Source organism: Rana temporaria, chromosome 4, assembly GCF_905171775.1.
Source record: "Rana temporaria chromosome 4, aRanTem1.1, whole genome shotgun sequence".
In the NCBI taxonomy this organism is placed as follows: domain Eukaryota; kingdom Metazoa; phylum Chordata; class Amphibia; order Anura; family Ranidae; genus Rana; species Rana temporaria.
The window spans coordinates 317,866,910-317,882,412 of record NC_053492.1 but is presented as its reverse complement, the minus strand read 5'-3'; the positions used below and the strand labels follow the sequence as shown (position 1 = coordinate 317,882,412).

Sequence of the window (15,503 nt, the reverse complement as noted above, 5' to 3'; positions counted from 1 at the left end):
ATATTTTCTTATCTAAACATATCATTTCAAGCTCGAGCTGGAAAAAAAAATGGTTAGTAGTGCAAACACTTTTATCTGAACTCTACATGCCTGTGTCTATATAGGGTTGCAATGCCTACGCAAACAGTAAGCCATTGAGGCTACTGCTTATACTTGGTTTACATCTTCTCCTGCCCCCAAGGCCCCTTTCACACGGACGGATAGAATGGTGCTTTTAGCTGCAGATTTTCTAGTTTTCTACCGCAGCTAAAAGCACACAATGCTTTCCTATGGCCCCATTCACACACAACGTTTAGCTGCGATTTCGTTGCATGCGGTTTGGTGCGAATAGAAAAAATAGAATTGAATGCGTCCAGGTGCGATTTAGCGCAGCTATATGCACTTAACCGCAGGTAATCGCAGTCTTTTGTGTCAACTGCGGATAGCAGCATGAGAAAAAAAAAAAAGAACAGGAAGCACATCATAATAAAAAGGGTTGCTATGGAAATGACTACCGCAGCTAAACGCGGCCGCATGTAACCGCACGTAATCGCAATGTACAAATGCAGCTAATCGCAGTTCCCAGAGCCTTGAATTTCACTGAAAATGTACATGCTTTTAATTGCGGCAAAACTGCCGTCCGTCTGAAAGGGGCCTAAATAAGTCATTCACTAGTCAGCAGCGCAGGTGAAGAATGTGCTCAGTCTTTTTGTCCTCGGTTATTCTGAATGAGTGAAGGTTGATGTCATTCTGTACTTGTACTGCTGCTGCCTAGTGCATGACTTATTCAGGGCTGAGAGGGGGATGTAAACATAAACAAAGTGTAAACCGCAATTGCGGTGCAGGGAAATTAATGCATTCTAAATGAATTACTTGGGCAATGCCCTTCCATATGCATGGACACTTGTATACATTTTTAATCATCGCTGCAAGAGAAGTTATTTTTTATTAAATTTTTTTTCTGATTATGTCTTCTAGTATCTCTCTGGATGAATACATTTTACTTGCTTGTGATTTGCAGCAGCTGCTGATAGCTGTCACAATCCATGCCTGCAGTTCCTCTGGATCTCAGTATTTTCGTATTGTTGAAGATTTAATTATACTACTTGGATATTTAACTGAAACCAAAAATGAAAACTTAAAATGTAAGTTTTTTTTATTTTTTTTGTGTATTTGTATTTTCGCATTGGATGTGGAATTAAAATTACATTGCATATAAGTAGGGAAGATCAGCTGAATACACTAATGGTAGCTGTTTTACCTGCCACTGTGTTTGCATTTGTCAACATCCAGTCCTGAGATGTACAAAATCCTGCCAGACAGCTCAGCCAGATTGGTAACACTATTTCCTGGCAATACAGCTTGGTTAGCTTGAGCTGGCTTACAGAGAGAAAAAAGAAAACTGAACCTAAACCTCAGCTGCCAATACAGCATTACTTGAGCTGGGCTAGGGGAAATAAACATGGTTTTAAGGCTACACATTGCAATTTTTATGATATGGAGAAACTGATACCAAAGCTTTGATTATCAAGGTAAATGAGGAGGCCAGATGTGAACCTCCTGGCCTCCAGGTTCAACAATAAGCTGAAAAAGCTTTTGACTTTAGAAACAGGTATCCTAGTCTAGTGTAAGCAGTGGATGTTCTGGTGTCTTAGTGGGTTCAGTACACCTCAGGTAATATTATATTTAACCTTTTTTTAATTGTATTTACATTTTTAACAATTAAATTGCATCCTATTACCTTTTTTTGGTTTAGATATAGTTCACCCTGAATACTTTGTATACACCATTAGAACCATTAGAGGATTTGGGATATACAAGGCATACCTGAAAAAATATATTTTTAAAGTTTAAGAGAAAACGACTTTGTCTTATATTGCGTGATTTTGAGTTGTCCCCAGAAAAGGGATAGAGTGGAAAGTTTCTATTGGGGACACTAGTTCTAGTGACAGGAACAATGATCTTCCACCACACACCAGCCTCCCCATACACCAGAGAGGAGGGTAAGAAAGACAGAATGCTCCAATAGTGTATTTTATTAAAATATAAATATACATTTATACAGGGCAGAGCTGCGTGCAAACGTCATTGTGTCCCTACTGATCCCGGAGACGTGGGTTTGGATGTGTTGCCTGCAAGATTACTGTACAATGTTTGGCCTTTTTTTATTTATACAGCTGTGTAAGTGCAATTTTATCTTTTAATAAAGTTGCACATTTCTTTATCATACATCACAGGACACAGATGGTTATTATAATTACTTGGATTATATGCCACCTATAGGTAATTGAACACTGGTAGATCAATCCGAACAATAAAACGGGAAGTCCTCCCCTTCATAACCCATCCTACAGAGGAAGCACTTCAGTTTTTTGCCAGTGTTTGAAAGGTGGTCACTGATGTGATGATGAAAAATGCATGTGCTCTGGGAGCATGCTTGGAGGTCTGAACGGTTCTATTTAAAATCATGGACTTAATTTGGATCCATTCAAAAGAGCTGTCGGCCAAAATGGATGGTACTCAAGGCCTCATTGGAAGGAGGACAATTTCTTGAGGTTTTGCCTGTAATGCAGCCTTTTGGCGCTGGACCCTGCATAATGGAACCCTGTGCAGTGTTTGCTGTGACCAAGGTGTTTTCCTGCAGGGTACTGCAGCGGTCCAGGGAAGTGGACCCCCCATAAAGGGGACCCAGTCCCTGAAGGTCTTTTATGACAGCGCACCATGGTGGGTGAAGATTGGACTCCTGTTATGTTCAGAGTCCTGCAGCAGGAATAGTAAGTCTGCATTTATTTGCAGTTTTTCTTTATAAAAAGATCTGGCAGTCTGGTGTTCACTCAGTAGCCCCTAGGGGCAGTGTGATTTTTTAAAACATGCTCTGCATACTTCTTAGGAGTATGGGCTGCCGTTTCTCCTCCAGTCACTAGAGGTCTCAGTGGCCTATTTCCATATAGGCAGGAAGTTGGGAGGTGGCCATGTGCTCGGTAGATTCAGCTGGGCCTCTTGAGACATAACGGCAGCCCATGTATTCTAGTGAAGTATGAGTACTTGCTATTGGAAAACTGTGTGACCAGACAAGTTATGATTATATACTGCATACTTGCTGCCTAATCTGGGGGTAGGGTTGCCACCTGTCCAGGATTCACCCGGACAGTTCGGGTTTGGAATCATGTGTCCGGGTTCCAGACTGCCTGAAACCCGGACACATAATTTAGATTGGACTATGGTTTCCCAACAGGGTTGCTGGCTGCAGTTGTCTAAGCAGAGAGTGTCTGTTGCTCTTTCACACTGCTTAAAGCCAACATTAACACACCCCTCCCCCAAACACACCCCTTCTCTCTCCTGCCTCTGAGTAAGTACAATAAGGCAAATTAGGGTTCTCAGAGCACCCCTTACATCAGAGTTCCCCTTTACACCAAAGGCCACAGTGTTTCCCTTTACATCAGAGTCCTCTCCGTACATCAGAGTTCTCAGTGTCCCCCCTTAAATCAGGGTTCCAAGAGCACCCCTATGTCAGAGTTCTCCCTTACATCCGAGTCTGCAGAGTCCCCCCACCCCCCTTACAGTGAAAGGGAACTCTGCAAGGTCAGATGTAAAATGGGACTCTGTGAATCCAGATGTAAAAGGGGACTTTATGGATCCAGATGTAAAGGTTGACTCTGTGGATCCCGATGTAAATGGGGACTCTGTGGATTCAGAAGTAAAAGGGGACTCTGTGGATCCAGATGTAAAGGGGGACTCTTGTTGTTAACTTCATATGATTAGAAATGTTATTTAATAGCAAAATATATGTATAGTTTATACTATAAAACTAAATTGCTGTGCGCCGCTAAATTGTTTGGGTTTGACTTGAAGAAAAGGTGGCAACCCTATCTGGGGGGCCTGTACAACTGTAAGCAGAGTACTTTAAAGTGGCGTGTCTCCAGAATAATGTGCATTTGCCTGGGGTGAAGCCAGGAAGTGGCACCTACAGAAATGTGTGAGTGGGAGATTTTCTTTTTCTTTCTCCAATCGGTAGGGGAAAGGAGATTGGCCTTAAAGGAGTTGTAAATAAAAAATAAAATAAACATTATGCTAAAATGACTGTTTACAGGGTATAGAGACATAATAGTTAACTGATTTATTTTAAAAACGATTAAAAATAGATACAAGTCAATCATATAATGTACCTGTAGTTTCTAGTTTCGTTTTTGCATGTTTCCTGCCTCCCTGCTGTACAGAGCATACAGAGCCACAAAGCAGTGATGGTTTGGAAAATTAAACTGATCCAAAGGGGAGGTGCTGTGGGGTTTTAGACACACAGTAATCACACCTCCCTGAAGTTAGTGACCACAGAGAGAAAGCTCCCAGCACTGTGGTTATCAGGAAACAGACAACCAGGAAGTGTGGAGATCAGAGAAGAATTACAGCAACTTGAGAGCAAAAACGAACAATGAGGACATGAAAACAGCACTGCATTAAGATAAAGAAAGCAATTAAGATAAAAAAAAAAAATTCCTTTATAAACCCTATAAGTACCATTAAGGGTCAGACTTCGTCCCTATCTATTTTTTTTTCCAGAAGTCGTTTCTCACTTCTTGATTCATACGGCGTGTAACTTGGACAGTCCCGCCTGTCGGGCCACTCTTGTGTCCTTGGGACTTGCATTTGATCTGGACTGTGCTTGGAGATGCCACTTTTTGAACCAATTGGGAGATTCTGTTGGTCCTTTTATCTCGGAAGATGACTTCTTTGGTCACTATGACTTCACTAAGTGTAGTGTCAGAGTTAGTGACTCTTTCATGCAAGGAGCCGTTATTGTTCTTGCATCTTAAGGTGATATTGCGTCCTCTATCCAGGAGTCCTGAGGAAGTCACGAGAAGTGACGAATGCGCGCAAGAGTATTACATAGTCCACCAAGAGGTACCGGAGGTGACGTTGGCGAACGCCCTGTTTTTATATGCCTGTTTTTATCACAACAATGTGAGTACCTAGTGTATTGTTTTGTTTGAATAAACCCCCTTTAAAACGATACTACACTATTGGCACTTTCATCTCCCTGGGTGCGAGTCACTGTCGCTGTTTGGACGTGACTACCGAGAGGGATCTACTTTTTTCAATTAGTCCATTCTGATGACACCCTATGTGGATAAGACCAGAAAAGTGTACCTGGGTTTTTATGCTCTTACCTTACAGCAGTAAGGTAAGGGGACATCCTCACTCTGAAGAAAACACCGGAAATCAACCCCTTTTTTTCACGTCACTTTGGCATCTACACCAGCACTTTTTATTTTGGATTTTGCCTGCTGCTATGTTTATAGTTATCTGCTGCATGGACATTTAACCTAGTTTATTACAGTCACTGGTGTGCTTCGCACGCTGTACACCTTATTGTGTATCAGTACGTTTGTTATTATTTATTTCACTATATGACACCAACACTGTCACTCTGTATTACTTCACATTTTTTCAGCTAGCTTTGGCTGCATTGTAGCACGTTTACGTTGATGATATTTATTTGTATGGTATACCAGTATAATTTTTTATTATTGCCACTCATGATTAGTAGCCAGACTATATTTTCCATATTTTTCCATATATAAGGATTTGCTACACTTCCTCTGCACATTATCTTATTCACAGCGCAGCACTACCCCTTTATTCTACATCTGGTTTACATCATCGGTGAACAGCGGAGAGCAGGGGGCAGCTTGGCTCAGGATGGAGGGCAGCAGGAGGCCCAAAGTAACTTTTGAAGTTAAACCGCAGGTGATTGGTTGCCCTGTGTCCTAGAAACCAATCACCAGCTTGCTAATGTGCAAAGTTACTCTGCTGGCTCCCACTCGTGGCTTCTGTCCAGTACTGTGCTGCCTTCGGCTGGTAGAACACTGCTATGTGAAGGAAAGGGGGGGGGGGGGCAGAGGTCACTGTTATGGGGGAAAGGGGGCAGACGACACCACTGTGTGTGGGGAGGGGGAGGTAATGCAGACGGGGACTGAGGACACTATCAACATTGTATTCTACCACCCTCAACATAACTCCCCACCACCCCAATCCCTGTGTTCTGAGTGCCACACACTCCTGATCCCTGCATTCTGCATAATAAGACATGTGCAGTGTACATAGGAATTGGTTCATTTTCTCTTATCGTCCATGGATGGACACAGCTCCTTAAATCTTGACAAGTGGGTTATGTTCCCTGTTTACAGGAGAGGACTAGGCAGAAACATGTTAAATAGTTAAATACATGTTACATTAACAGAGTTGAACAGCCGGCCCTGGCACCATTTTTTGGGCGATTTCCAAATCCTATTGAAAATCCCATTGGCGGCCATTTTGTTGTAGCCGCGCTGAGGCTCCAAATGCTGTGCTCGGCGGCCATCTTGCCTGAGTCCTCGGCCTCTAGTGCTGGTTCCTGCGGCGCAGTTCGTCTCACACAGCACCACCCGATACCTCACAGCTACCTCACGGCTTTTCTCCTCACACACATCGGTGTGCTGGAAATGGGCAGCGGCGCTGAGCAGGCTCCTCAGGTGTGGTGAGTCCCCTGGGTACCCCCCCCCCGGTCAGCACAGCAGGAGTGGTGTTTGTTTTTTTTGTTTTTTCAGGTCTGAACTGGGCCCTGGGAGTTTTTTCCTCATAATGGTGCTCAGTATCTGGCTATGGAGTCAGTATCTGCATCCTTCCCCAACATACTGGTGATGGCAGCAGGTGTTAGCACCTGGGACTCCCACAGAGGCTTTATTGCTGGTCCTGGACACTTTTGTGCCAGGGTGGGCGAACTGTGAACATTTCCCCTGGGGAATGCTCTGTTATGGAGCCATGGACCAGGTACCTGGGTACTAAAAAAAAAAAAAAAGCAGGATAAGGCATTTATGGGTGCGCTTCTCTCTGCTGCAAGGGACTCTCTTAAGCTGGATAGTGCAGCTGGATTTCCGCCGAGGGCTCGGTCTTTTTTTGGATCACACAAATCAGACCGCTCTGTGTAGGTTTTTTCCTTCTGTGCCCTTCTTTGATAATTTCTAAGAGGCGGAATGAGAACAGCCGCTGAGGGCTTTGTAGTCCCTCACTGCCGGGCGGTTCAGTGCCCCTTTGAGGAGAGCCTTTTCAAAAGGTGGGCTTCTTCTCTGGTGGATCCCTATTGCGGGAACCCCCGCTTGTATGGATCTGACTGATAGAAGATCCGAAGTACTGACCCGTTCCATGTTTACCATGCTGGGGTCTGACTTGTGGCCTTTGTGGCCACTACTCTGGGGTCTCGGTCACTCACGGAGTGAGCATTTTGCACCAGACAGTGGAGGAGCACTGACTCTCTCCCAAAGTTATTAGACTAGCGGACCAGCTGGTCCAGGGCCTCATATAGGTCTGTGATGCTTCATTGAATGCTGCGCCCTTGTTATCCAGGCCTTCTGTTTCAGAATGGTTTTATGCCCACGGTAGTGTAGTGGTTAACTCCATTACTTGGCAGCAAGAGAGTCATCAGTTCGAATCTGGACACTGACGCCAATTCTGCCTGGAGCATGCATTGTCGCTCCCTGTGTCTGCGTGGTTTCCTCCAAGGCATGTGTGCATACACTTACATAATATACATACACACTATGGGGCTGATTTACCAAGCCTTTACTCCATGACTCATGGAGTAAAAGCAGGAGTAGCAGCCGTTTTGCCATTTACTAAAGAAATACGCTGCTAGTGCAGTGTATTTCCCTAGTTACTAATGTGCTCCGTGCGCCCAGGAGAGGGTGCATTGTGCACCAGTACAGACCTGGCGCACGGCACATTAAACTGTAAATTGCGGGGGTTTGGGCGGGAGTTTATTAGGGGGGGAGGTGGGGGGATGCAGGGGAAGTGAAGTGACATGTGTTTTAAAGTGTTTGGCGGGCCGAATTGAAAGGGAAAGTGTTTTTTGAAAACAGATCCCCGTACGCTTGCACAGTGCGCCTGAACCTCGGGAGGTTCATTTGCATACTGGGCATGCGCAGAGAGAAAAGTCAGGGATTCCCGTGCGCCTTGTCAGTACGCCGTGAAAATCTTGGTAAATACCAAGCGGCGTACCCGTGATTGCGCTGCGTGACGCGGCGCACGGGAATCTCCGAGCTGTTTTCAGCCCTGAAGGGGAACTCGGCGCCAAATTTCAAACTTGAAATCGGCGCGGGTCCCCCTTCAGGGCTACATTAGGCTCTTAGGCTTGGTCCGGAACGTGAGGGGTTAAACCCGCGCCGATTCGGCGCGGGGGTCCCCCCCAGATCCAAACCAAGCCCTCATCCCAAGCATGCAGTCTGGCCCGGACAGGAATGGGGGAGGGGACGAGCGAGCGCCCCCCCCCCTCCTGAGCCGTACCAGACCGCATGCCCTCAACATGGGGGAGTGTGTGCTGTGGGGGAGGGGGGCACTGCCCCCCCACCCCACAGCACTCTTGCCCCCATGTCGATAGGGACAAGAGCCTCTTCCCGACAACCCTTGCCATTGGTTGTCGGGGTATGCGGGCGGGGCTAATCGGAATCTGCGAGCTCCCTTTAATAAGGGGGCCCCCAGATGCCGGCCCCCCACCCTATGTGAATGAGTATGGGGTACATCGTACCTCTACCCATTCACATGGGGGAAATGTAAAGTAAAAAAAACACACCACACAGAATAAAATATTTTATTAATCTGCTCCGGAGCCCCCCCTTTCTTCTTTAGCTCTCTTAGAAGGGGGGGTTTCTTCTCTCCCGATCTTCCGCCGGGACCCTGGGCTTCGGTGATTTCTGCCGGGGGAGGGCGCCATCCCTCGGTCCTCTCCGGAGCCTTCCGCCGGATGCCCCCACCCCATTTAAGCTCTTTTTCATTAGGGAGGGGCATCCGGACTTCGGGGTCTTCTGCCGGGGGATGGCGCCTATCCCCCGGTCTTTCCGGTGCCTTCCGCCAGGGTTCCGGTCTTCCTGGTCTTCTGCCAGGGGTGCGCCAACTCCCCGGTCTTTTCTCTGCTCCCTCTTCTGCCTGGCTCCCCCGCGGAGCCAGGGCTTTCTTCCGTCTTCTTTCTTCTCTCTTCCTTCTTCTGCCTGTCTCCTCCGGGAGCACAGGGCTTGTCTGCGCTGTCCTCTCCCTTCTCTTCCATTGGATGTTGACACGACGAGGTTCCGCGCTGACATGCCGTGTCAGCGGCGGGCATGGACTTATATAGGGCAATGCCACCATGTGACCTCAACCCATGTGACATCACATTCCCTGGGCATGATGGGAATGTGATGTCACATGGGTTGAGGTCACATGGTGGCATTGCCCTATATAAGTCCATGCCCACTGCTCAGACGGCATTCCAGCGCCGGACCTCGTCGTGTCAACATCGAATGGAAGAGAAGGGAGAAGACAGCGGAGACAAGCCCTGTGCTCCGCGGAGGAGACAGGCAGAAGCGGAAGGCATCGCAGAAGCCCGGAGAGTGGCGCCCTCCGGCGGAAGACACCGTACAAGCCCGGGACCCTCCCCCAAAGGCAGGAGCCTCCCTGGTGAAGGGGGTCCCGGTGAATTACGTCGCTGAAGACGGGGGAGGGGTGCCAGTGCACCCCCCCCGCAGAAACCGTCGTAGTAGCCCGGGACCCTCCCCCAAAGGCAGGAGCCTCACTGGTGAAGGGGGTTCCGGCAGAAGATGGCGAAGCCCGGGGCCTAATGGGGTGGTGGTGGGGGGCCCCGGCAGAAGACCCCCGGCTGACTAATAAATTAATTTATTCATGTGTGGTGTATTATTTTTTTCCATTTTTTTCCCCAGGTGAATGGGTAGGGGTACAATGTACCCCCATACTCATTCACATAGGGTGGGGGGCCGGAATCTGGGGACCCCTTTATTAAAGGGGTCTCAGATTCTGATAAGCCCTCCGCCCGCATACCCCGACAACCAACGGCCAGGGTTGTCGGGAAGAGGCTCTTGTCCCTATCGACATGGGGACAAGAGTGCTTTGGGGTGGGGGGGCAGTGCCCCCCTCCCCCACAGCACACACTCCCCCATGTTGAGGGCATGTGGTCTGGTATGGCTCAGGAGGGAGGGGGGCGCTCGCTCGTCCCCACCCCCATTCCTGTCTGACCAGACTGCGTGCCTGGGATAATGGCTTGGTTTGGATCTTGGGGGGGACCCCACGCTATTTTTTTTTGCGCGGGTTTAACCCCTTATGTTCCAGACCAAGCCTAAGAGCCTGGTATGCACCTGGAGGGAACCCACCTTATTTTTTTGGGGGGGGTCTGGAGTTCCCCTTCATGAACAGCGATCTGTCATTTACACATGTCAGTCCCACCCCCCCCCTACAGTTAGAACACACCCAGAGAACATATTTAACCCCTCCCTCGCACCTAGTGTTAACCCCTTCCCTGCCAGTGGCATTTTTAGAGTAAGCAATGCATTTTTTACAGCACTGATCGCTAGAAAAATGCCAATGGTTCCAAAAAAGTGTTCGATGTGTCCGCCATAATGTCGCAGTACCGATAAAAATCGCTGATCGCCCCAATAACTAGTTAAAACAAAAAAAAAAAATATTTTGTAGACGCTATAACTTTTGCAAAAACCAAACACTAAACGCTATTTGCGATTTTTTGGAACCAAAAAGATGTAGAATACGTATCGGCCTAAACTGAGGGTTTTTTTAGTTTTTACAATATATATTTTTGGGGATATTTATTATAGCAAAAAGTAAAAATAATTTTTACATATGTGGGCGGGACTTGCGCAAGTCCCGCCCACATATATAAACATCGTTCAAACCACACATGTGAGGTATTGACGTGTGCGTTAGAGCGAGAGCAATAATTTTACCACTAGACCTTCTTTGTAACTATAAACTGGTAACCTGGAAAAAAAAGAAAAAGGTTGCCTATGGGGATATTCACGGAATTCATTTTGGCCCCATTGCAGGAGTGTTTCCAATAGTAAAGCATGACATGTAAGGTATCTATTTACTCAGTGTAACATCATCTTTCACATTATCCCCAAAAATTGGGCTCACTTTTGTGTTTTGTTAATTTTTAACCACTTGAGCCCGGACCATATTTCTGGTCAATGACCGGGCAAGTTTTTGGGATTCGGCACGGCGTCGCTTTAACTGACAATTGCGCAGTCGTGCGACGTGGCTCCCAAACAAAATTGGCAACCTTTTTTTTCCCACAAATAGATTATTAAATGTGCGTGTTTACTTCTGTCTTTAACACCTCCCCTTCAGGCTGGAAAGCATCAGATCAGGGGAAACAAAAAAAAAAAAAGCTCTCATTCCATTGCAGCTTGGTTCCTACATGTGTGATGAACTGAGCATGCTCAAACACTTAGAAAAAAAATATCCTTTCTTTTTAAAAGGTGAAAAACACTCATTGGATGCTCATAGAGCGTGGTTTGGATTAATTGCAGGTGTGCCCAATTACAAGCTCACCCAAACTAGAGACTGCAATTTGGTCATGTGATTTCAATTGCTTCATTACTAGCACTGTTATAAAAAGCTTGGATCGATCAGTCCTCAGCTGCCCTCAGAAGGGGCAGGCTGGCAGAAATGCTGTTGCTAAACACAAATGTGGTTTGTTGCATGGGTTTTGTTTTATTTTGCCAATGGTTTTGGTTTATTTTTAAATGATGTTCACTTTGATGTATTTGTCTATGTGGCCTTATTTTATGAAAAATGTGTAAAGCTATGGTTATTTAGAATTTTGAAATGTATTTTTGTTTGTTTGTCTTTTTTGCTTTCCTTGTTTTGTTGACCAATAAAAATTACTTTAAAATTGTTAAGTTTGTCTTTTGTTACTTTTTCATGCTACATATGTTGACAGCTGCAGCTGAACTAGGTTAGGGCCTAACAAATTATGTGTGATTTTTGTCTAAGCTTCTTTCCTGGTGTGTAATCATGAAATGTTTGCCATGTTTATTCTCCCTGACTTTAAAGACAAAAACTGGTAAGTATTTTATTTATTCTGCAGTGGTCCTCAGCCCTCAAGTACCCCCGACAGGACATGTTTTGGGGATTTCTCTTATCAAGAATTGCTGTCCAGACTGTATTTTAAAGCACATGTGCAAGATGAAGGAAAACCTGCAAACATGGCCTGTGGGGGGGGTTTGCTATTGGTGGACAGGCTTGACGTGCTGATTTACAGCACTGTGCTTAAATCTAGCGCAAGGCAATCCTATTCAAATTGTGGGTGTTTGAGGGAAGCCAAGTGAGTGTTAGAACCCCTGCTTTGTGTTTTTTTATTTTTGTGTTGAGCTTTGTGTCCCTTTTCTTAAAATTGGCTTCACTTCCTGTCACACAGCTGAACAGGAAGTGAGGTTAAAACCCTACCAGTGTCATTTCTTGGGGACACCGGTCAATCTAACTAGTGTCCCCATTAAGCAAATTGCACTCCAGCACTGCTGTGTACACCCCAAATCATGGGTCTTCAAACTACGGCCCTCCAGTTGTTCAGGAACTACAATTCCCATCATGCCTAGTCATGTCTGTGAATGTCAGTGCATTACAAGGCCTCATGGGATGTGTAGTTCTACAACAGCTGGAGGGCCGTAGTTTGAGGATCCCTGCCCCAAATGATTATTTAGTTTGGGGTTTAGTAAAGGCAAAGCCACTCTGCAGTACAAGCATAGTTGAGAAGAGGAAGCACTGATGGTTTTAACATCCAATCCTGTAGAAGCAAAGTTGTTTTGTTTTCTTCCTTGCTTTGCACTTGTAGGAGTGGATTTGCCTTTAGTAAATGGACCCCAAAGTCCAAGATCCCTAATAATTTGGGGTGTACACAGCAAAATGCTAGAGTGCAATTTACATAATGGGAAACTATTTAGATTGATCTCTGTGTCCACAAGAAAATATATTAGTAAGGTTTTACCCTCACTTCCTGTTTGGCTATGTGACAGGAAGTGAATGAATTAGAAAGGGTGAAGACACCTCACAAATGTTGTCACTATCAGGGGTGCAGACATCCCCAAAAAATGAGCAGATAATACTTATTTGCAAATTAATAATTTTTTAGTTAACATTGGGTGGGGTGCTCTAACACACACATTCCTACATATTAGCAACGCTCTATCCTGGCCTATTGGCATGGTTATATTTTCTTAGGGCTCTCAATAAAACTCTATATAAAATTTGTGCTTAAACTAGAACCAGGGGCGGACTGACAACTCATGGGGCCCCTGGGCAATAGAAGATTATGGGGCCCCTCTGGCTTACAGATGACCACCACGCCAGGAGGTAGTGCAGAGGCGGGCAGCTAAAATCTTGGGATATTCACATTAAAAGCATGTCATTTTCGGACATATCAGGGACAGATCTAAAAAAAACACAGATTTTTACATACTGTCCCTGGTTTTACTGAGCCTGGCAACCCGGATGGGGCCCCCTAGTGGCATGGGGCCCTCGGGCAGTGCCCGAGTGACTCAATGGTCAGTCCGCCCCTGACAAGAACTATAATCAACAAGTTTTATTTTCTTTCATTTTGGATAGAGTGAGGGAGGGTTATAGGCCCTGTCAGTTTATTTTGTATTATCTGTGTCCAATTGGGGAGATTTGCCTTCACTTCCTGCCCCATAGCCAAACAGGAAGTGAGAGAAAAACTATGCAAATTAACCACTTCCCGCCCAGCCTATGGCCGATTTACGTCCGGGAAGTGGTTACACAATCCTGACAGGACGTCCTGCAGGATTTCATGCCGCACGCGCCTGTGGGGGCACGCAGCGCGGCGATCGGTGATGCGGGGTGTCAGTCTGACACCCTGCATCTCCGATCTCGGTAAAGAGTCTCTCACGGAGACGGAGACTCTTTACCACGTGATCAGCCGTGTCCAATCACGGCTGATCACGATGTAAACAGGAAGAGCCATCGATGGCTCTTCCTCACTCGCGTCTGACAGACGCGTGTATAGGAGAGCCGATCGGCGGCTCTCCTGACAGGGGGCGTTCGCGCTGATTGTTTATCAGCGCAGCCCCCCCTCGGATCACCACACTGGACCACCAGGGATGCCCACCCTGGACCACCAGGGTGTGCAAAAACAAAAAAAATATAGAACAAAAAAACAAAAAGCATTAAAAAATAAGAAAAAAGATGCCAATCAGTGCCCACAAATGGGCACTGACTGGGAAAATCAGTGCCACCCCACAGTGCCCATCCATGCACAGTGCCCACCTATCAGTGCCCACCTGTGCCACCCATAAGTATCCATCAGTGCCACCCATAAGTGCCGCCCATAAGTATCCATCAGTGCCACCCATAAGTGCCGCCCATCTGTGCCGCCCATGAGTGCCCATCAGTGCCGCCTATGAGTGCCCATCAGTGCCGCATAGCAGCGCCGCCAATCAATGCCACCTCATCTGTGCCGTCAGTACTACCTCATCGATGTCCATCAGTGCCATCTCATCGGTGCCCATCAGTGCCGCCATATCAGTGCCCGTAATTGAAAGAGAAAAACTTATTTACAAAAAAATTAACCTAAAAAAAGAAAAAGGTTTTTTTGTTTCAAAATTTGCAGTCTTTTTTTAGTTGTTGCGCCAAAAAAAAAACCGCAGAGGTGATCAAATAACAACAAAAGAAAGCTCTATTTGTGGTGAAAAAAGGACGCCAATTTTGTTTGGGTACAGTGTTGTATGACCGCGCAATTGCCATTCAAAGTGCGACAGTGTTGAAAGCTGAAAATTGGCTTGGGCGGGAAGGTGCGTAAGTGCCTGGAATGGAAGTGGTTAAGGGAATCCAGTGCCCCCCCAGAACTAGTGTGTGGGTCCCCTGAAAATTACTGGGCGGGGTTATACAAAAACAGGGTGTGACCTTGACAGGAAGGGGTGGGTCATTTTTCTATTAGGAGGTGCAGATATGTAGTCAGGCCTAGGGCAGAACCAAACCTTAATATACTACTGCATATTAGGGCTTATTTAGACCGGAACCGATTTACAGCGTGTTTTTATATTGTGGGAGGAAACCCACGCAGGCACAGGGAGAACATGCAAACTCCATGCAGATGCTGTCACGGGCGGGATTCGAACCAACGACTCTTTTGCTGCTAGGTCAAAGTGCTATACACTACACCACTGTGGTGAACGAACATGATTGCAGCTGAAAGCATGAGATCTTTTTTTTTTTTTTTCAATACCATGCTTTCCAGCCTTATTGACCCCGCCTCTCTCCATAAAGAGGACCTGTCACACACTAGTCCTATTACAAGGGATGTTTACATTCCTTGTAATAGGAAGAAAACTGATCATTTTTTTTTTATTTTTTTATTTCAGTGTAAAACATTATAAAACTAAATAAAAATAAATAAGAAAACCCCCAAAAAAATTTTTAAAGCGCCCCGTCGCGACGAGCTCGCGCACAGAAGCAAACGCATACGCGAGTAGCGCCCGCATATGAAAACAATATTCAAACCACACAAGTGAGGTATCGCCGCGATCGTTAGAGTGAGAGCAATAATTCTAGCCCTAGACCTACTCTGCAACTCAAAAAATGCAACCTGTAGAATTTTTTAAAAGTCGCCTATCGAGTTTTTTAAAGGGTAAAAGTTTGACGCCATGCCACGAGCGGGCGCAATTTTTAAGCGTGACATGTTGGGTATCATTTTACTC

At 46.0% G+C, this 15,503-nt stretch overlaps 1 protein-coding gene across 1 annotated transcript in view; it reads left to right on the top strand.

Moving 5' to 3' along the window:
• The window catches only part of LYST (lysosomal trafficking regulator), a 317,564-nt gene that overhangs the window by 181,110 nt on the left and 120,951 nt on the right, over nt 1–15,503 (top strand). The window contains exon 26 of the mRNA XM_040350648.1: nt 958–1,124. Coding sequence (XP_040206582.1) covers nt 958–1,124 — 167 coding nt within the window. The remainder of the gene's footprint in view (nt 1–957; nt 1,125–15,503) is intronic.